Source organism: Anser cygnoides, chromosome 1 (genome assembly GCF_040182565.1).
Source record: "Anser cygnoides isolate HZ-2024a breed goose chromosome 1, Taihu_goose_T2T_genome, whole genome shotgun sequence".
Taxonomy (NCBI): Eukaryota; Metazoa; Chordata; class Aves; order Anseriformes; family Anatidae; genus Anser; species Anser cygnoides.
Window position 1 is genome coordinate 184,009,205 of NC_089873.1, and position 17,965 is coordinate 184,027,169.

Here is a 17,965-nt window from a genome sequence, read left to right on the forward strand (position 1 = left end):
AAGGTAGCCACCAGTTTGTCAGGATTACTGACTGCAGTGTAGGCATATCTGTGTTAGGCTGAGATAACTTGTAAACATAAGCTTTCAAGAGCCACCACAATACCTTTAGACAGCACCCACTTTAATCTATATCCCTTTTCCCCCAATCCTTTTTCTGTATGTGTTTGTGTGTTTTTTAGTTTTTTTTCCTATCTTTTTGGTTTTTTTTGAGGGGGGGGTAGGTGTTTCCTATGTGATATAACTGATTTATGAGATCTTTGCACTGGTTCCAAGTAAATTGAATGGAAAGAAAAAAATAAAGAAAAGAAAACAAACAGACCTTGTAAATAAGGCTTTCAATTTCTAAACAGCAAATTTTCAGAAATAACAGGCACTGGGCAGTGCAGAGTTAAAGTGAGATTGCCATACAACATGCTGAAGTAAGCTTTGCAAAGTTAAAACAAGATTTTTATCATGTGCACAAAAGAGAAGAATGAAAGCCTGTTAAGTATGGCCTCCAAATGTGATTGATTTTCATTTCTGTTTTCAGTGAGGGTGGTGATGCTGAACAGGAGAGCAAAGTGGCAAATTGGACTGAGGTTACAGAACTGGAAATTATCACATAGAATCATATAATCATCTAGGTTGGAAGAGACCTTCTGGAAGTGGGATGAGGCAAAAGAAGTTTAATATAAGCAAAATGGAGAGAAAACAGACTTTGTGTCTAACATGAAATTGTAGTCATGAAGTCTAGGCCTTGGTACACAGGTCTTAATAATTTTATACAATCAGAATTAGAATCAGGAAAATGTCCTGTTTGTACTCAGACAACTACAAATCACCCTGCAGTCTGCCCATGACAAGGGAAATGCAATCTCTAGTGTGCTTCAGAGTTCATATCCCCTAAGGAGTGTGGGCAGTGCTTGCACCATTTCTCAGGGTACCGAGGGTCTCACCTGTGCTCAGTCCTGGCCTCCAGAAAGGTGACTTTGGAGAGGCGCAGATACAGGAAAGGGCTCCCAGCACACGCAGAAGAATAGAGGCCGCCTTACAAGTGAAAACTGAAGGAGTAGGGCCATGGGAGCCTTGCCAAGGTCAGTCTGAGGGGAGCTCTGACTGTGCTCTGAAAATACATCAGAACCTCAACAATAGGAACTGGGAAAGGGAATTTCACCTACGTGATTCTTCTGGCACAGGAACAAAAAGCTGCCGATAAACGGATTTAAGTTGGCAGTTGTTCATATTGATGGCCAGCCACCCAGGGGGTGCAAACAGGTTCATATCTTAATTTGAGTCAGGGTGCTCAGTTAAGGAAAAGGAATTATATGATGGGGTATGGGTTATAGAAAGCATTTGATTTGGTGATCCATGGACTCCTTCTGTTCTTCAAACTCATTCTGAGTTAAAAAATTACAGTGTCTACCCTTTAAAGCAAGGTACAGGACTACCTTTTGACTTCTCATATAATAGTGCTTTTAACAACATTATCGATGCCACAGCATCAGTAACAACTTTCACCTCTTTGCAATTATGCAAATCCAAAGAATGACTTCATCATAGTTTCCAGCCTGCACATCAGGGGTGCTTAGCAATCACTGGCGTTTTTTTATTTACTGCATATTGATACTGTACTTTCTACAGAGTAAAATTACCAATTATACCTAAAACGTTTGATTTACATCCTTGTTAATAACAGGCAGTGATTAATGTTTGAAATTGGAAGATACTTCCATGATTAGACTAACAAAATGTGACCTCTGTGTTTTTGCTTGTGTGCTTACAGGGACTGGGATACTTGCCAGCCAGGTTGATCCATGTTCTTCAAAATTACATTTTGCAAATGGAACTATCAAGGGGCACAGATAAAGTCAGTGCAAGAAAAAATAAAGTTATTCATGGGCAGGATAAGTCTGTTCAATATCATAGACCTCATTCCTTCATTTGCTTGGAAGCTGTTCAAAATTATTTTGTCACAGTAACTTTTCTAGTGGCAAGTTAGCTCCGGGGTGCACCTCTGTGCCAGCCAGGGTGAAGCGGTAAGGAAGACTTAAGAGCATGTCCACACCCAGTGGGAAGACCCATGCTGCATCACCACTGCTAAGCCCAGAAGCAGGAGATGTGGGGGCACTTGTAAGAGCAGTGGGAAGAACATATAAATATTGTAGCTAAGAATATACCATATTTTGGTATACGAAACATACCGCTAGTTTTATAGGTCTTGTCCAAATTCCTGGTTGCCTCTGGACATAACCCCCACAGAGTGCTAATGAATTTGCATGCCTGGCAGTGCAGTGTGGGAAGCAGGAGAGGTTAATAAGCGATGGGCTGGCTTGGCCATGCATGGTTGGGAAGCAAGGAGTAGTGAGCAGAGAGAAGAAAGAAAATACACAGAGGGATTCTTGAAATTAGGAGAGTGCCTTTGCATAAGGAAAATAAATAAAAATACAATTTTGGCAGAATTTCCCAAACATTCTGCATGGGGTAGGGATGCAGACATATTTGGGGGGAAGGTAGACAGCAGACAACGAATTACTCAGTGCTTAAGCATGAGATCTACTGCCATTTTACATGCCAAAGGGTAACTAAGACACCCAAAAGAGACCTTCTGGCAGATTAGACTCAGAACCTACAGGAATGCCAAACAGGCAACCCTAGGAGATATCAAAATGGATCAAGCATCTATGCTCAGGCACCTGATTCATCCAGTTTCTTGCTGAAATTCCTCCCCCTCCACCATCTCCATTACCAAGAAACAGACAAACAGTACCAAAAAGCCAAGATAAATAAATAAAAAATCCCAAGAAATGTCCAGTTTGCTACAAGTCTTTGCTAATCCTGCCTGAAGCAATGTAGTCAGATCTGGCATTGTAAGGCTATTTATTATGTTGATGACCCTATATTGTTTATGGAGTGGCTATTTTCTGCCTAGTGTTGCTTTACAGAACATCATTGAAATAATAGTGCAAATGTTAACTGATTGTAGCTTTTAATTAGAGGGGTTTTTTAGCCAATTTGCTGAGGCAATCAACCAATGTTTTTCTTACCTATACTGGGCAACTGTAATCTTGAGTTCAGAAGTGATATAATCATATTCAGGAAACCTGCTTTATTAACTGAAGCATTGGTTCTGAGAAAACATTGCATGTGGACCCAACCATTACATCTCATTAACCTGCTGCTGTGTGCTACCTGCAAGCCGAGGTCTCTGCTACCTTGGAGGTTTCTCCATCGCTCAGTGTACAAAATAACTATTATACATCTATGGTTGACCAGTATTCATCCCCTAATGGTTTCATGAGGTCAACTGCAGTCATTTATGTACAAGATCGGTATGTTATTGTTGCCTATGTCCTTGGAGTTGCCAGAAGTAAGTCTGTGTGTGCAGATGTATGCCACCTGCATTTTGTGAGAGGCATTTGCAGCACAAAGTGCCTGAAAATGAGAAACAGCATGAAGGTTACAAGCCTACACAGACATCAGCAAATACGTTATACAGAAAAGGGATTCAAAAGCTGATAGCTGAAAACCTCTGTGTTTATTCAGTGTAGGATATACAGGTGTCTGTGAGGCTCATGAGCTCATTACTTCATCCCCTTTTGTCTGGGGCCATGAGGAGAATAAAAGTGCCCTTATTTTCCTCAGGTTGCTTAGAACATGTACATGTCTTCATGAAGTGATGTTGTAGTCAATCTTCATAGTCAAGATAGATGAATGCAGAAATCAGGGAGAGATTTTTCCATGATGCACAAATAATGAAACATATTTTAGGCTGAGGGAAGGGAGTAGAGGTAGTGAGGTAGTGCCGTCATGCAGAGCACTAGTGCTTGGCCATAACCAGGAGCTAGGACAAGAGGACTCTGAAAATGCAGGAAATACCCTGTGTTAGATATATGGGCAGCAGGGATGAGCATTATTGAGCTGCTAAGGGTCAAACCGATTACCAGATCTGAGGTTAGGACAAAGTTCTTCCTTTTATTCTCCCAGGCCCAGCTGAGACTAAAGGAATCATTTTACTCATCACTTTAGCACGTACAATGGTTTGTATCTCAAGCCTATCTTGGCCAACAAGAGACAAATCTTGGAGGCTCAGGTCCACTTCTGTTTCTGTTCAGAGGTCCAGGACACAGATCAGTGTGGTCATAGTGAAATTTACTTCATGTGACCTTCTAAACCCTGCCAGACCTCATGTGGGTTCTTCATTTCCTATCTCCAACACAAAGCAATATTAATTCTCCTTCCCTTAGTTTACAGTTCGGGTCCTTGGTGGTCATTCAACATTTGTATGATCTTGATAAAACGTGTAAATAATCTAGGAGCATTAGTCAATTTGCTTCCTTTTAAGGGTCTTGGGCTTTGTGGCATTATGCTTGGGCTCTGTCTTATGGCTCTGCCTGAAGCATACAGCATTTAGTCTCTTAAATTTCCGAAAACTGAAATGCTTTTGTCCACTTGAAGTATCAGCAGGCTCAGTAAAGAAATGGCTTAATGATTTTTAAAATGATAAACACAAGGTCAGAGTGGATGGTTTAAATGTCTCTGTGTAGTTTTATATTCTGTTAAATTATCTAGTCCGTGTTACTCAAAGGCATCACTGACTACAAAATCTGGGAAATAAAGGAAAGAAAGCACAGTCTCACAAATGCAGTCTTGCGTCACTACAGTTAAGCATATGTAAAAGAGAGAAAGAGAAGCAAGTAAACCAGGAAGCAGAGAAGGGGAAGAGGAAAGACAAAAACAGGCAAAGAGGGGGCACTTTGGAAGATAACTCTTTGATCTACAAGAAGGAAAATGGAGGTGAGTAAAGAGCTTCAAGCTTGCTTAAATTGATAGTGCAGATAGAGCAAACCTCAACACAAAGAAGGAAGAAAGGCAAGAAAAGCATAAAGGACAAACAAGGATGCAAAAAATTTCTTGTGGGGCAAAAATTGGGCCAGTCAAGTCAGGTGCCTTAATCTGAATTAAATAATCTGTCTAATTCTGGCCTCCTGTTTTCAAAATCTTGCCCTTTATTTTCCTTTCCTTTTAGTGCCTTAGGTGTTTGATTCTTCTTAGTGCTAATGATTGCTTTTGGTCAGGACACAGCTGAGTCAGTCGCTAATTCAAACAGGAGTTAATTTTGCAATTTTTTTCTTCACCCCGAGGTACTTTTTTTCTGTCTTCTCCATTAATGCAGTTATCTTTCATGGCATGGTAAGATCTCTGATAGCTCTATACATCCAGCAAAATCTCTTGACAGGGAATATCTGGTGTTACAAAACACCCAACCATTTTAGTTTTGTAAACACATTATGTGCCACTTTTCAAATATGTTCAATTCAATTTTAAATTGCATTTGTGGATTTTGCCTTTTGATATTCTGCCCTGTGAATACATTGTATCTTACAAATAAGACTTTTTTATTGTGATGTTAAGACTAGCTTTTGCCACATTTTCTCCAGTTGATTTTTTTTTAACTTTATTTTATATCTGTATCAGTCCCACTGGTTTAAATACCTCTAAACAAACACCATTGTGCTGCTGTTGAGCAATGCTGGCAAAATCTGAGTTTGCAGTGCAAGAACTGATTTTCTCATTGCAGCACTCACAGTTCGACTGGTTATAATCTTTTTCTTAAAAAGCAGATAACTTAAAAAAGACTACAGGACTTTTCTTGTCCGGTATGGGCAGCCCACGTGAAGTTGAAAGTACCTCTCTGTTCACCCCAGGTTGTTTATTGCATTCCTGGATATTTGTCATGAAATTCTTCTGCAAACTATTGTAATGCACAGAGACTCTAAATCCTTCCTGGCTTCACAGAGATTTGTGCAGAGATTACAAATGAGTAGCAGATTAGCACTAGATGAAAAAACCCGTTCTGTTAGAGAGCTAATCGATTGAAGCCACAGCCGGTTTTGATACGCGTATTTGTGGCAGGGTTTGGCCGATCTCTCTCCCTGTATTTGGAGTCTTTAAATAAAACAGCTTTCCTGGTGTGGTGGAAGCTGCGTTGGTGACGCAGCCATTTAGATAGAGTCTTTGTTGTCTCAGGTGCTGCTTCCCTGACCAGCATCTCCACCATGCTGGCTCCTGATGCAGGCAGCTGGGTCAGGCTGTGGTGAGGGAGCAGGTAATGCAGAACGCAAATGAGGAGAAGGCTGCAGAGACTTAAATAAAGAAAATAATTCATTAAAAATACAGCCTATGGGACTGAAAAGCCAAGGGAAGAGTTGAAGAGCAGGGAGAAAGCTGAAGAGCAGTTGAACGCGCATGACACACAAGTAGGTCTTGCTGTTTCCAGTCCCACAAAGCCCAAAGGGCAGCAGAAGATGATCGTCTCTCACTCCTAGGGCCTTGTTTCTCCTGTGAATGCAAGGAAATGTGGTTTAGCTGTTAAACTTTCGGGATCTGTCATGCACTGTACAGCCAAAACAAAGAGGAGCCATCACATGAACATCCATATACAGTGCTGGGGTGGTAGGAAGGAGTACAGTCAAAAGGCTTGGCACAGGGCTAGGAGCTAGTTTTGCTTGAGTTTGAATCCTTGTTAAATCATGGAATCCTCTCTGTGATCTATGACAAGCCACAGAATGTAGATATAGAAAAGTCTTATTAGTCCACATAATCCGGTTCCCTACAATACAGGATTACACTGTAATCTTTTTTACTGGTATTTCATGAGATGGAGCTCTACCCACAGGATGTGTAAATATTAGAAAGAGCTCAAAACAGCTATTCTTGTGTCTGTGTTTTATTCCCAAATCGGTTAAAACAAAGTGGTTTCCTAATGTCCAGTCTGAGCCTCCCCAGGTGCAGCTCCATGCTGTTCCCATGTGTCCAGCCATGGGTTTCCAGAGAGAAGACAGCAGCGCCTCCCTCTCTATTTTGCCTCCTCAGGAAGTTGTAGAAAGCAATGAGGTGTATTTTTTGACAATAAATAAGAAAAGCAAATTATTACCGTCGTTTAAATACATGAAACTCTTACTGGTGTGCTTAATATCTCCTGTACACACCAGATCAAAATGAATACATGGGAGTTATCTCTGCAGGCTTTGTGTTCAGCTCCTGATTGTAGACACCTACAATGATGTATAACTAGATGTTTTTTTCCGTGGGCTACAGTCTAATTTTAGTCAATGGGTATGTACTCACTACAGCCCAAGGATCTACAGAGCAATTCAGCTAACCCAATGCAGCAGTCTTCTTGAAGGAAAGCTGAATTGCTCTCCAGGTGCCACTGACTGTGCTAACTGGACAACTAAATCCTACTTGTGATGTCTGTGGGCTCTGTTTTACATATACAGATAGATATGTGCTTAAGGTAAAGGAGAGGTTTTCATACTGCCCACTGCTCCTGTGCAAGTGCCTGGTCTGTCCCCAAAAAACTTGTTTCCATGTAGTTTTGTCTGAGTGGTTACCAGTGCTTGTGGTCCCACAGACCTTACACTTTCACAAACAAGAAGACTGCACTTAGTGCAACCTTGGTTTCTCTAGATGCCTAATCTGCTCTATTATCAACAAAGTCTGCTAAAACACAAAGACAGCATGGAGACATGCCAAGATCAGGCAGTCCATGATTTTTTTTCTCTGAGAGGTAGGAGAAACATGAGGTACTTCTGCTGATTCATCAAGAGTAGTGCCTGATTCCATGCAGTGTATCTGGTATCAGAGCTACTGCTCAGAAAAAAAGGAGCACCCTTGGTTAGTGCAACCAGCAATACAATGAGGGGTACAGGATCACAGAATCATCTAGGTTGGAAGAGACCTCCAAGATCACTGAGTCCAACCTCTGACCTAACACTAACAAGTCCTCCACTAAACCATATCACTAAGGGCTACATCTAAACGTCTTTTAAAGACCTCCAGGGATGGTGACTCAACCACTTCCCTGGGCAGCCCATTCCAATGCCTAACAACCCTTTCAGTAAAGAAGTTCTTCCTCATATCCAACCCAAACCTCCCCTGGCACAACTTTAGCCCATTCCCCCTTGCCCTGTCACCAGGCACGTGGGAGAATAGACCAACCCCCACCTCGCTACAGCCTCCTTTAAGGTACCTGTAGAGAGTGACAAGGTCGCCCCTGAGCCTCCTCTTCTCCAGGCTGAACAATCCCAGCTCCCTCAGCTGCTCCTCGTAAGACTTGTTCTCCAGACCCCTCACCGGCTTCGTTGCCCTTCTCTGGACTCTCTCGAGCACCTCCATGTCCTTCTTGTAGCGAGGGGCCCAAAACTGAACACCATACTCGAGGTGCGGCCTCACCAGAGCCGAGTACAGGGGACAATCACTTCCCTAGACCTGCTGGCCACACTGCTTCTTATACAAGCCAGGATGCTGTTGGCCTTCTTGGCCACCTGAGCACACTGCTGGCTCATATTCAGCCGACTATCAACCAGTACTCCCAGGTTGACCTTCTTCTACAAATTCATCTGAATGGGGTGATCTCTTTCAGGATATCTCATTATTATTTCTGGGTTACCTAGAAGTGTCTTCAGCTAAGAAACAACTGGTATTTTCTTCATAGACACAAGTCTTTTATCTTGTTGAGTGAGTTGTTAAATGAATTAACTCACCGATTGCATAAATAAAACAGTGTTGCATATAGACATCAGACATGACTTCTGGTAATGTTTTGTTGACAATTTAACTAATTTTATTTGATACTTTTGCACTATTGATTCCTTATCAGTTTATCAAACTGCTGCAGTACTGTGGTTAATGTACTCATGAATTCATTTAATTCCTTATGGCATTAAAGAAAACAGCTTATTTTATTACACAGAAATAGGTTATGGATTAACATACCTCATTATGGATACATTGCAATGTATATATTCAACTATAATGCCTAAGTGAATTCCTAGGGATTGGCTGTCCTATAAATCACTTCTAGCTAGGCAATCACAAACAAGCAAAAATCTTTTACAGATGTGAAAAATCTTTCTTTTTTTTTTTTTTTCCTGTAAAATCACATCAATAAAAAAGAGAAGATGGTTGTGACAGATCTGGGTCACTAAGACAATACAATGTGCACTAGCGAGATGTTAGAAGCAACAATGTATGGAGTTCTTTTAGAGAAAGAGTATACAAAAAGACCTCCTTGGCTGCCAGGTCTCATCCCTTTCTACCATGTCATGTAATCTATTTTGTAAAACAATCAAGCTCCATCTTTATCCATTACTTGCCCCAGAAGGCTCTTCTACTTCTGTTGTGATTAGAAACCTTTTATTAGTTTGTAGTACATATTTCTTAATGGATAGTTCATTTTTTTTTTTATGGCTCCATCTTTTTCAATTTGATTTTTTTTTTCATATAGGGGTGATTTAAGTCATGTGAAGCATTCCAGCTGAGGCCTTACCAGTGTTTTATGCAGTACATTAATACCTTTTTAACTAACTTGAGACAGCCCAGAATCATATTTCTCACAGCCTTGTCACTTTAATAGCACATAGTGGCCAAGATCCTTAATTATTTCTCCTCTGCTGTTTCTGACTGACAAGTCCCATAGCTGAGATTATTGCTTATTCTCAGTGGTATGTTATTCCACATTTTCCCATTAGTTCCTCGCCCTTTTCCATTCCTTTTGGAATGGAAATCTAGTGTTTTGAATTATGTGAAAAATTCTAGTAAGAAGAATCTAAATTGAAATTTTAAAAATGCAAACTTCTAAAAGCCTTGCTTAGATAAGTGCGATGATGAAAAATGTTGATTGCTCTGACACTAGGGGCTCAGTTTAGTTATCTGCACATCAGTGTCTAACCCCATATGAAGGCCACCTGACCTCCAGCTGCTTCTTGAGGACATTGGCTCTCTGTTTGTAACAGCTGCTATCCCTGTGCAAATGCTCAAATATCTGGCAGGTAGACAACTGAATCCAGCTCAAGGGGTGAGATACAGGCCCAGATTCAGATCAAAAACATCAGGGCTCTTCATTCTAGGAGTCTAAAGCAAATTAGGTGTCTAAAGGTCAACCACTGACCTGATCTTGTGGGTGGCGTCCCTTCCCATGGCAGGGGAGTTGGCACTAGATGATCTTTAAGGTCCCTTCCAACCCAAGCCATTCTATGATTCTATGATAAAGCTGTCCTTAGGAGTTAGTTATAGAGCAAATGGATTCTGGAGCACACTGCTCAGCTAACCAGACGTAAAAGAGAAAATGAGACAGAGCTGAAAGAAGCGGTATATTCCCATTGAGATGACAGAGAATGAAGTTGCTTGCTAAAATTGCTTTTTGATGTCTCAGAGGAAAAAATAAAAACGTGCACCACAGTAATGAAGAAATGAGAAATAAGAATGGTAGTACCATACATCTGCCGTTTATTCATTTTTGTTCTTTAGATTTCTCTATGGCAGTAAAGTTGGAAGGCAGGATATGAATGAATCTGAGCAAGTCAATAGCAAGGGAGGATTTCGAGCTAGTGTAATTCAGCCCGCAAGGCAGGGCTCCTCTACCATTTATTCTTGTTGTCTTCAAGGCTCCTTATGTAAATATTTGGGATTTTGGCAGGGTGGTTTCTCTTTGTTATTGAAGTGAAACATTTGCTGTGAGCATACTGAATGAAGTCTGCTTCATAATTATTTGCAGTAACAACTCAGCAACGGAGACTTACGGTTGTAAGACTGCCAACTGTGTATTAATATGATCTTCTTTTCCCCCTCTCCTGCTGCAGCAAGCACGCAGTTGGTGTAGGAAGTCTGCAAAGCAGAACAAGCAACCATATCCATCTGTGTCAACAGATTCCCGCTTCACCACTTTGCCAGGCTTTCTTCCTCAGAGCCACCAGCCTGTCCCTGAACAACCAGAAGAAACGAGTCAAAACAAGGTACATCACGCAAACGGCCTTGGTCATCATCTTGGTTTCTCCCAGCAGGACTTGAGGCACGGTGATCGAGGAGACTTCACTCGCAGATCCAGCAGTGCTTCTAGCATTTCGTGGTCATTTCAACGAAGCAAGTCTCTGTTCTGCTTGCCCACAGTGAGCACCTCCCCAACCTCAGAGACTGTTCATTTCAGTGAACCATTTCAGTTTTCAAATACTGGGTCACCTGCAACCAGGTTGAAAACATGGAGATGCAGCCCCAGGCTTAACATTGATGATTTGGAGGGTGCACAGGAGACTGATGTAGACACGGGGAGGAAGCTGTCCTTCTCAGACCTGTCTGTGGTCTCTGCATACTCTGCCCTGAATGGATTTTGTAGTGACTTGGAAGCCTCTCTTCCCCCACAGAAGCAAACTATGGCTACGCAGGCTGCTACCAGTGGAAGGCCTGTATCTGTCATGTGCAATACCTTTGAGCCTGGGGATGGTTCACTACCTTCTCTCTCTGAATGGTCTTCCAGCTCGTTTAGGTCAGCATCTCTCTCCAAGCAGCCCAAACAGCCCTCGAGAGCAGCCCCTTGTTCTCTGGATGACTGTGGTAGCATTTACCCAGCTTCACCAACTAACGAAGAAGAATTTTACATCTGAGGTTTCTCTGTCTCCCAGGGCAAATGTGTTCTTCTTGTGATGACCACGGTGGGCCTAGTCTGAGCTTACAGAAATTTCCTCACGAAGAAGAAGGTGATGCAGCAGAGCATGATAAATATTTGACAAAAGCTCTCAGATCTTTCAGAGATGGGTGTCCCCAAACTATGTACTGTAAAGCAGTCTGAGCTGGTGCTCAAAACCTCTGTCCTGGAGGGGGTGATCTGTACCGAGGCTTGTCCATGGCAGTGCAAGGTGGATGGTTTCTGTGACCGATGACAGCGGTTGTTTGGACTGACAGCGAAGGAAATTCCAGAAAAAATGTAAAATAATAGAATTTTCTTTGGCAGAAACTGAAGAGTAATTTGTGACACCAAACAGCTTCAATTTTTCTGCGAAATTATTTTAACTATGGAAAGATATCAGGAGAAAGGGATCTTCTTTCCCTTTTACAGGTTCCAAAGGCAACTCTAAGGACAGCAGGTCCCAGCAGCACATCTCCAGTAGCCTCAGACAAGATGTTTCCAGCGGGGACACACATGGTTCCTTCTAACCTCTGAGAGTTTACAGTACTGAGAGGGGGAGAAGCTCCATTTCTTCCACAGGGAAGAGGAATCTCCACTGAATCTCTTTATTTTGACAGTCCAGGGTATGGAAAGTGCCAAACAGGAAACCTTACAGAACATTTTCTACCCATCTCCACGTGAATCCCATTCTTTCCAGCTGTGACTGTAGTCTGAATCACTCGTGTAGTCAGTGGTAACCTAAGTAAAAAATGTTTACTACTTCCAACTCAGGCAATACAGAGTTTACCTTTTTGGAATGCAAAACAAAAGACATAACCCAGCATTTTTATATATTGCTACACCACTAGTCCTGAATATATAGCAACTTCCTGCTTTCTTAGGGGTTGTTATTTTTCTGTTAAAAACAGTTGATGCAAAAATGTATTCTTCATATTTTCAGTGCAAGCGTACTTGGTTTTGGGTAAAATACATTTTCTCTCAAATAAATCTATCCAAAGGGAAAACAAGTCAGATTTTACTGGCTTTTCAAGTTATATTTTTAAAATACACATTCTTGATAATCTGGTTTGCTCCAATTAAAATGTTATTAATAATAATAATAAATAAATAAATAAATTGTAAGTACAAAGCTATTAATATGGCAGCTAAGTACCTTCAGCGGGATTTAAGTCAGATTTATAGATTGATTATAGTTCTGAAAACTTACGTTGGTGCCACAGAGAAGTGGCACTGATTGCAGTTCTGGTTTAGCCAGTAGGAAAGTGACCCTGATAAAAGGTGTATGTTTAATGCTGTATGTAATCTATATGCACATGCTGAAGACCTACTGTGACAGCATTGAAAAAAATGCATTTGGGAAGAAAAATGTTTGTTATATTACCAGGGATTTTTACTCGGAAGAGTTGCTGCTTTAAAAAATAAAAATAAATTAACACACACATACTCTAAAGTAGTTACAAAAAGTGAAACAGCTCCCCTGGCCCATTGTAATGATTTAAGTAAATGCACAGTCTGCACAAACAATTCTGGAAGAAAGTCTGAGGGAAACTGAACACAGCTTTATGGGGGAGGAGGGAGTATTCCACTAAACTTGTACCCCAAATCCAGAAGAGGCCAGAGGGACTGTCAGAGCCAGGAAACCACTCCCTAAGGCTTTTTCTTTTTCAGTCATTTTCTCCTCACAGAGAAGGAGGCATCAGGCTGAAGTCCAAGTCTCTTTGTGAGATGCTATCGTAGCATGTACCAGAGGTAGGGCTGTCTTCTGTGCTAAATACCATGTATAAATAGGAAATTCTGTTCAGCTCTAAGAGCACAGGAGATTATTGGCCTTCTCCTGTGCTCACAACTGTTTAGATTTACTGCAGTTTTTGGTAAATCGTTTTCTTAAGAAATGTCTGGGACCAGAAATGGCACCAGTGAAGGATTTGTCGTGGTATGCATGTGTTTACCTGCTCTGTAGTCAGAATATGTGTAAAACACTGTGAGGTCAGACCAGCCATGGTTTCCAGCAGCTTGGAAATCACTGTGTGAGCAGCAATGCCCAGGACAGCCCAGGTTCCACATCTTTTCTGTCATATTTAAAGTAGTACACAAATAAATGATGAAATAGCATTGTATATTTATTGGACTGCCATTTCATCAATGCTAACCGCTTCCAGATATGACAAACAGTATAAAGTTGGTTCAATACTGTTAAAATTTTAGTGTTCATTATTTGGAAGAGGGAAAAAAAATAAACTTTTCAAAATATTTCAATAACAGGTAACATTTGATCTGAACACAGAACCAAAAAGTCTTCAGAGAGTCATTTTCAGCTGACATATCTGTTAGACCCTGGAATCAGGCCAGCACTCAAGCTCTTGACAAAAACTCACTGGGGTTTTTAATGAAGAGGAGGCTTTGAAATGTCTTTCAGCATAGCGCGTGCCTCCGCAAGGAGTTCAGCGCATCTAGGGGCCATCTCCTGACATGGCAGGAAGCAGTGGTACTGGAAGTCTACAGACAAGCACAGGATAGTTTAAGTGTCAATCGTGAGGTTCACGTGTGGTATTAACCTGCAGCTCCACAAACATCTAAACTCCAGATTTCATCCCGTTAATGCTAACAGGAAGAAAGCTGAATGAACTTCCATGGACTCTGAATTTACGGTGTCTCTATTGGTTGTGTCCTCAAGTATGTCTGTTCTGTTTACTGATAGTTAACTAGAAATTAAGGTTTTTATTGTTTACATTCATGGTGCTTGTAACCAAATTTTGGGATAACTGAGTGTGCCACTGTCAGGAAAAGCAGTGATGATAGTGTACAGAAAACTTTTTGTCTGTAACAGGGAAAGCCAGAAGTTGAAGAGTGTTTCATTGAAGGTAATATTCATTGTTTCCATTATTTAAGAAGGGGCTGATCTCTTCGGAGAGCTGAATATGCACAAATTTCATGACATTTATGTATCATATTATTTTGGTTAACTTATGAACAATGTCATTTGAGAACTGCAGGTTTTTCTTGGACTTTCTCCTCACCCCAGAAGGTGTTGCTTCTGTTAAATAAAATAGAGACAAAAAGTGAGTTTTGCTGAACCTTCTGTGTGCTCATTTATGAGGTATTGCAGACTCGCTGACTATTTTAACTAGGCTTCGAAATGAATGCAATGACACAAGCTGTCCAGCTCTTGGCAGTGCCTGTCAGTGGGATAATTACAAAATAAACATAGCAAAAATATTTTTATGTTCGACTCAGCTTTGCCTCTGCAGACCGGATCTTTTGTTTCTCATTGTATTATTGTAAATCATTTGCTCCAGTAAAGCTGAATGATGAAATAGGAGCTGTGACAAATACTGGTAACCCTGCATACTTAGACCCTATCTTGGTTTGTTTCATGTATGTTGGTCTTCATAACAGTTTTTCCCCATTATTTCCATCAGTGTGGTGTTATCTATTATATATATTTTTTTATTCTCCTCATGAGATTTGTCTGCATGTCAACATTACACTGTACATGCAAAGCTATGTAGGTTTGGCTTTGTTTAGTTTTTATGGTTTAATGTTGTGGGTTTTGTATATATTTATATGGCAGTTATAGAATTGTAGAAATATCAGGAGTTGTAAGAGGCCTCTGGAGGTTCTTTAGTCCAAAGCAAAGCAGGTTCAAACCTCAAAGCTTCAAAGTCAGATCAGGTTGTTCAGGGCCTTGTCCGGTCACATTTGAAAACCTCCGAAGATGACAATTTCACAGTGTCTCTGGGCAACCTATGCTAGTGTTTAACCACAGTCATGGTGAGGAATTATTTCCTACTCTGCAGTCACAGTTTCCCATGTTCCAACTCATGATCTTTATCCTCTTGATGTTTTGCTGTGTACTGCTGAGAATAGCTCTGTCTTCTCTATAATCCCCTTTTTGGTGGTGAAAGACTGCAATTGCTCCCACAGGCTCTCCTTGCACATCACAAGCTCTAGCTCCCTGACCATCTCAGTGGCTACAGCCCCTTTGAACTCTCTCCAGGTTGTCAATATCTCTCTTGTACTGGGGAGCTAGCAGTCTGGATGTGGTTTGAGGAGTGCTGAGTAGGAAGGAAGAATAATTTCCATCAATCTGATGGCAACTCCCTTCCTTATACCCCCCAATAAGCTGCTGGCCTTATCGCTGTGAGGATGCACTGCTTACTCATGTCCAACATGTTATTCACTGGGATTCCAAGATCTTTTTTCTGCAGAGCTGCTCCCCAGCCAGTAGGTGCCCAGCCTGGGCTGTCATACAGGCTTAGTCCATGGATGGCACTAGACTTGCCTTTGTCTGTACTGAACTTCAAGAGGTTCTCGTTGAAGTCCAGCTATCCTGTCCACATTTGGTTGATTTGGATACAAGGATACTGGAAGAACTCACTGAGAGCAGCCCTCCATGGGGGTTCTGGTGGACAAAAGGCTCAACAGGAGCCAGCAATATGCGCTTGCAGCCCAGAAGGCCAGCTGCATCCTGGGCTGCATCAAAAGAGGAGTGACCAGCAGGTCAAGGGAGGGGATTGTCCCCATTTACTCTGCCCTCGTGAGGCCCCACCTGGAGTACTGCGTCCGGGTCTGGGACCCTCCAGCACAGGAAAATGTGGACCTGTTAGAACGGGTCCAGAGCAGGGCCACAAAGATGACATTGCATGGAGCTATCCTGTTCTTGGTTTGTATTGCCTGGTCCAATCCAATGAAGGGCTTTCGAGGCAGAGGATACGTTAACTATTGAAGAAACCAGAATATTGGAACACATTGGTGTTTTCAATGGCTGGTATCAGCAAGGAGATGAGCTCTTGCGATTCTGATCGGTAGCTTTTTAAGGCCTGCAGTTTCATGCCTAGGTGACAAGAACTGCAGTGGCCTACCTTGGACACCTGAGCTGCGTTCATAAGAATATACCAGAAGGCTATAGGAATGATTAGGGTGGTTAGATACTGGAATAAGTTACCCAGAGAAGTCATGGATGTGCCCTCCCTGGAATTACTCAAGGCCAGGCTGGATGGGGCTTTGAGCAACCTGGTCTGGTGGGAGGTGTCCCTGCCCATGGCAGGGGGTTGGAACAAGGCAGTTTTTAAGGTCTCTTCCAACCCAAACCATTCAATGATTCCATGATTGCGATTCTATGAGTATGTCTCAGGAAGGCCTGTGGTGCCAATGATGGCACCTTTGTAAATGGTTTCCTTGTTTGAATTTGTTTGATTGTTTTCTGATCTATCAGTAGCAGCATCCTGTGAAAAGGAGTTCTACTGCCTAATTACATGCTGTACAGAAAGTGTCATTTCCCAAACCTTCCAGCTATTAACTCCATTTGATAAACACTAGATTTCTTCAGGAAGAGATAGTCAATAACGTTATGTTATTCACCATTTCCAGATCACTCACATTTTTATAAGTTTCTGTAATATCCACCCACTGCTCTCTTTTCTCCTCTCAAGATGAGAAATCCTAATTTAATCAGTTAACATTCACAGGGAAACCATTCAATGCTTTATCCTTCTTACCTCTCTGCATCTTATTTTAAAGTGTGCTTTTAGAGATAGGGTGTCCATAACCACACATAATTTTGGAGATGTAGATGCACTGTGGATTTACAGAATTGACTGAAGTTGTTTTCCATTTTGTTCTCTGTTCCTTTCCTAGTAATTTGTAAATTGTGATTTTTTTCTTTATCAACAGCTGAGGACTGAGCTACCATTTTCATAGAATTTTATGTAGTCCCAAGGTCCAATTCCAAAGGAGTAAAAGTCAGTCCATTTACTATCATGTTTGTAAAGTTAGAGTTATTTTTCAATTTAATTTATTTTAGAATTAGTTACACTGAATTTCATCTGCCATTTTATTGGTCAGTTGCTCTGTATTGTAAGATTCTTCTGCAACTTCCCCAGTTGTCCACCATCCTTACTATCTTGAATGCTTAATGTCCTCCACACACTCCTATCTCATGAGCCCACCCTTTTTCCAGCTTTAAGGCATGATGAATAATATAAGTTTGAGTACAGATCCATGCATGACTCCACTACCAACCTCCTTCCACTGTCAAAACTGGCTATCTTTTCTAGTTTCTGTTTCCTGTTTTTAAACAGTTTTTTATTCACATAACCTTAGCTCTTAAACCATCACAACATGATTTCTATAAGAGGATATGATGAAGGGCCTTGGAAAACTGTTCTTAGCTGTACACACATCTTTTGATGCCTTCTGAAGTGTCTAATAGATTTATGAGGTGTGATTTTCCTGTATAAAACCACGTTGACTCTTCCCCAAACTGACTCAAAATGGTTTCTGTACAAATAATGAATTCTCTCAACTGTATCTGTGTCCTTTGAGTATAGAGCATTCCTCCCTGCAGCATCCCTTTCCAGCTTCCAGGACTTAGCACAGTGTAAATTGATGAATTTACACAGAATCCAGGCTTCCTGAGCCAAACCCCGTGTTCAGATCATTGTGTCACCACCTGCTATATTGTGCTACCAATTGATTTATCATTAGTGAATTTGTCAAATTCCCTGTTGAATTTCTTTTCAT

The 17,965-nt window shown here is 41.3% G+C and overlaps 1 protein-coding gene across 5 annotated transcripts in view; it reads left to right on the plus strand.

Annotated features, from left to right (window-relative positions):
* Window positions 1–12,560, plus strand: part of FAM124A (family with sequence similarity 124 member A) — a 42,190-nt gene extending 29,630 nt beyond the window's left edge. For 2 of the 5 annotated variants that reach the window (XM_048068281.2, XM_066989389.1), the window contains exon 4: window positions 10,623–12,560. In XM_048068281.2, coding sequence (XP_047924238.2) covers window positions 10,623–11,420 — 798 coding nt within the window. In that variant the 3' untranslated portion in view covers window positions 11,421–12,560. Of the gene's footprint in view, window positions 1–1,762; window positions 4,771–10,622 lie in introns of those variants that run through there. The other 3 variants (XM_048068283.2, XM_066989397.1, XM_048068282.2) reach the window with 3 other exon arrangements.
* The last annotated feature ends 5,405 nt before the right edge of the window (window positions 12,561–17,965 follow it).